This window comes from Phaethon lepturus, unplaced genomic scaffold (genome assembly GCF_000687285.1).
Source record: "Phaethon lepturus isolate BGI_N335 unplaced genomic scaffold, ASM68728v1 scaffold37, whole genome shotgun sequence".
NCBI lineage: Eukaryota > Metazoa > Chordata > Aves > Phaethontiformes > Phaethontidae > Phaethon > Phaethon lepturus.
This window is the reverse complement of record NW_010553791.1, coordinates 103758-108015: the sequence shown is the minus strand read 5'-3', so window position 1 is coordinate 108015 and position 4258 is coordinate 103758. Positions and strand designations below refer to the sequence as shown.

The window sequence follows — 4258 nt, the reverse complement described above, 5'->3', positions numbered from 1 at the left end:
AGGGGAAGTGGCGCGCCCCCCCCCCCCCCTGCCTGTATGGCCCTGGCTCCAGGTGCCAGCGGTGGCTGTGCGCATCTGCGCCGGGGTGGCAGGGGGATGGAGGCACTGGTGGCAGCGTAACGGGGGCAACCCTCACAGGCCCAGCACAGCCTTGGCATGAGCTGGCAGGTGAGTGTCACTGCAGCGTTCTCCCCTGGTGCTCCTCAACCCCCATTGAGCTGCCATGGGTGCTCAGGGTGTCCGTGTGCCTGTAGCACAGCTTCCCTGCCCGCCTGTCCCCAGCCTTCCTCTGTCAAGCGGCCACGCACCTCCACAACAGGGATGCTGCAGAAGCATTAGGAAGCCACTCATCTAACTGGCTGTGCTGCCCATGAAACCCCCCCTCCCAGGACCCTGCACCCATCACAGCCACGCTCCTGTCTGTGTAATATATGACTGGATTTTACAGCGTCACCTACGGGCTTCTGTGACAGTTTTGGGCGACTGTGTACCTTGTGGGTCTTTGAAGCAACGTATTTGTGCGATTTCTCTGTCTATGTGCCTCAGAGTTGGTGGATTTTTAAATGAACCAGTGAACCCAGCCGGGGTTTGATCTGTGGCTTCACCAATTGCCGCTCCCAGTCTGGTCCATTGCATTCAGTTGGCTCTGCAACTCCGAGCTGGTTTAGTTACAAGCGCTGAGAAAAACCATTGGGCCCAGCCGAACGGAGGTGGCAAGCCCCCCCTTGCAGTTAGGGTTTGAATGGTTCCCCCTTTCCTGTGCATCCTCTGCTGCATTTGACTGTTTACATTTGTTTTATTGTACATAGGTTTGTAAACATAATATCTTTGCCTAAGATCTTTGTACATAACTTGGGCTTTGTAGCTTTATTTATTCAAAATCTATATGGCATGTTTCAATAGGACAGTGTACCATACCACCCTGGTGACACAGATCATGATGTGGTTTAAAAAAAAAACAAAAAGGAGAGCAATCTTCCAAAAATAAAAGTTCTTTTAATGTGGAATCAGTGGATTTTGCAGAAACAGTGGCAGTGGCTCTATTTTGTCATGTAGTGGTTTCTGCCAAGCCCCAGCCATGGGTCGGCAACGTGGCTCCACACAGCTGCTGCTCCCCTTCCCTCGGAGCTGCTGCTGCGCCTGCCCTTAGCTGCCCCCTCTGCTCCTGGCACCTGCTCCTGCGTTTCACGATTTGATTTTGGGAAGAGCCTGGGAAGGGCTAGAGGGCTCCAGCTGCAGCTGCCAGGGATTTTTGCCTTCTCAGGAGAAGCTGAAAGCCATTTCCCTCAGCAGAACAGTGGGGCTGGGGGTGTTCCCTTCCCAGCTCCTTGGCTTCGCCAGCCCAGCAGCACATTGCCTGTCCCAGAGGTTGGGGCAGCCACTGGGCTCAGCTCCAGCCCCAACCCCAGGGCAGCTGCTCCACTCACAGCCAACAGACCAGGGTGCCTGGTCAGTGCCACCAGCTCCTCCTCCTCCTGGCCAGGCTGCCCTGCCCCATTACAGACAAGCTGCAGCCCCTGCAGGGAATAGACTCCTGCCCCCCTTGTGACCAGCTCCCTCTGCGGGGTACAGGGTCTCCCTCCTTCCCCCTTTAAAAATCCCCAGGTCAGGGCACACTGATCTTGGGCAGAGCCTGAGGTTGTGAGCCATGCTTGAGCTGGGAAAAAGGGGAAGGCCCTTCACCGTCCCCTGCCCTCTTCCAGAGCAGGAGCAGCAGCAGCCACAGTACTTGCAGAAAAGGTGCCCAGGATTGAACATGGTGCCAGGGGCTGGGGCCAGGGCCCCCAGCAGCCCCACAAGGCTCACCTTGGTCCACACCAGGCCCTGCTGTCTGCAGCAGTCACAGCAAAGTGCCTGCAGCCTCATCGAACCCGTCACTACCGTCCTGCCAGAGCTCCGTGCAGGCTGGCACATGGAGCAGGTACGGCACTACCCACCACCCCAATAGGAAATTTAACTGCTCAGAAGAAACTGTTAAAGGCAGAAGTGAGGGGCTGGAGGTGAGCATCAGGTTTCAGAGCTCCCTTTGTGCTCCAGCACATTTGAGTTCAAAGGCAAAGGCTCAGTCCTTGACCAAACCCTGTATACTGCATTTAGGTCAAAATGAAAAAAAAAAAAAAGCAAGGAAACAAAACAGTAAGAAGGGAAAAGGCAGCTTCCAGTCATATTCTCATTTATTAAGGTCTATGCCAGCCTCAGGAGATAGCTCTTCCTGTAAGTAAACAGAGCAGGCGGCCACATCTATAATGAATAAATTTATTGTCTTACAAAAATCATTGTCTAGAAATATGGGTATACAAGAAAACAAGATATTTGCAGTCAGATGCCTGGTGGTCAACAGCCAGTTTGATTAAAAATATCCAAACACACACAACAAAACCTTTGCAACAGATGTTAAAGCTTTTAACCAAAAAAAGGAAATCCATGTTTTTTGAGCATGTGGCAGAGGAAGTTTCCTAGTTAACACTGATTCATTGTCACTAATATCAATAATACCACTTGGACTAGAGAGGTACATGATATGAAGCACAGTCAAAATTAATACATTAAATCATTGTTATATAGGCAAATTATATATGTAACATTGTCTTAGTACTGTAGTGTCTAAGGCACTTTCTGTAATGTCAGTTTTTCAGCTATTTAAACAGAACGCTAACTACTCACTGTAATACTGTTCAAAATAAAAAAAAAACAACAGAAAAAAAAAAGGATTCACATCCACTGGCATGTCAACTCGTAGGCAGGCAACATCCACCGCTGTAGCCGCAGGCTCCCCACGAGCCCCACACCGCACAGTACAGGCGGCCCTGCTGCGCTCGGCTGCCCCGTGATCAGCTCCCCAGGAACACCAGGCTGGCTGCTAAGCTGTCGCGCAAGCCTCGTCTCACAGTGCAGCCGCTCGGCTCCATCCCCTGAAGACTAACTCACTCAGCCATAAATTAATAAATTAATTTTGCCTGTGTTGTATGTTTATTTTCCACTGGTGTTCACATTATACTAGCCTTAATATATATACAGATCTGTTGGGCATGGTAATAGCAGGTCTCTACAAAGGCAGAAGTACTGTACAGATGAGGAACGGCAATGCTATTTCAGTTTGCCTGTACTGCAGGAACACTAACTGATGAAGCAGGTGCTGAGAACACTTCAAAATGATATTGCAGGTTAAAAATGGACACTACTCATTCATCCCTACATTTCCCTCTAACACTTCCCAAGGCCTTTTCACAGTTCACTCGCTGATTGTGTGCTGATCACAATTAGGAGAAAAGAAAAATACAGGTGCAGTTTGGTCTTCAGTGATCCAACAGGCTCAACCCCACCAAGGGCTGTCTGAGCACGGAAGCAATGGAAGGATGTTGTCAGTACAACAAAGCATGCATAGTCATGACAACGGGGCTGTCCCAACCACCTACCCTCTGGGAATGAAGTTTCTGTACTGATAAAAAAAAGTTTCATCCTTCACATGATGCTTTATAAAATGGCTTTACAATGAGTATCTGGAAAATAGATGCACTGAACAGAGACGATCCCATTTTGTTTACTATTTATAAAAAAAGCAGTTGTACCTATAGCTGAAGCAGGGTACAGCATGGTGAGGCTGGAGAGCCTTAAGACATAGTTGACCTACAATAAGTAACCTTGTAGCATGCCGACATTTCGTAAGGCAGATTTACGGCCACAAGGCAGTTCGGTGGTCGGGAAAGTCCTCCTCCTCCTGCCAACTACTGTGTAAAAGGTCTCTGCATGCACGCGGTGCGACGGGGCTCTACTCAGCAGGGGCCGGCTGCGCTTCGTTCACGTCGCTGCCTTTGCTCTCCGCATCGTCATCCGAGAGCTCCAGGGAAGCCCCTTCGATGTGCAGCTGGCGTCTGCCGGATCGACTCGAGGAGAAGGTGATGGGGCCTCCCCTCCTGCGAACAAGCAGCACACGGCAATTGCTTGATGGGTCACGTCTCACCCACAGCCCGAGCCCCTGAACGACCCCCCTGCGGGGGAAGGTGGCAGCGCAGCTCCGGGACACGCCGGGTGCAAATTTCACACCCGGTGTTCCGAAACCCTCTCTCTGACCGAGGGGCCAAGACGCTGTGTGCAAGGACTATCTGGTATGCTAGTATTCCTGCTTGGTTCATACCTTCACCTTAATTTGGCAGGTTCCAAATATTTTAATATTTTCTCCGTACAAGCACCAAGCGCAGACCAAGGACTAAACAGAGTGGGTTCTCTAAAGAAAATACCGGCTGCCCCTTTGTGAAGT

At 50.7% G+C, this 4258-nt stretch overlaps 1 protein-coding gene across 4 annotated transcripts in view; it reads right to left on the bottom strand.

The window, feature by feature from the left end:
* Positions 1-3449: 3449 nt before the first annotated feature.
* MYH10 (myosin, heavy chain 10, non-muscle) overlaps positions 3450-4258 on the bottom strand; it is a 102339-nt gene continuing 101530 nt past the window's right edge. For all 4 annotated transcript variants that reach the window (XM_010291615.1, XM_010291613.1, XM_010291614.1 and 1 more), the window contains one exon: positions 3450-3914. In XM_010291615.1, coding sequence (XP_010289917.1) covers positions 3770-3914 — 145 coding nt within the window. In that variant the 3' untranslated portion in view covers positions 3450-3769. The remainder of the gene's footprint in view (positions 3915-4258) is intronic.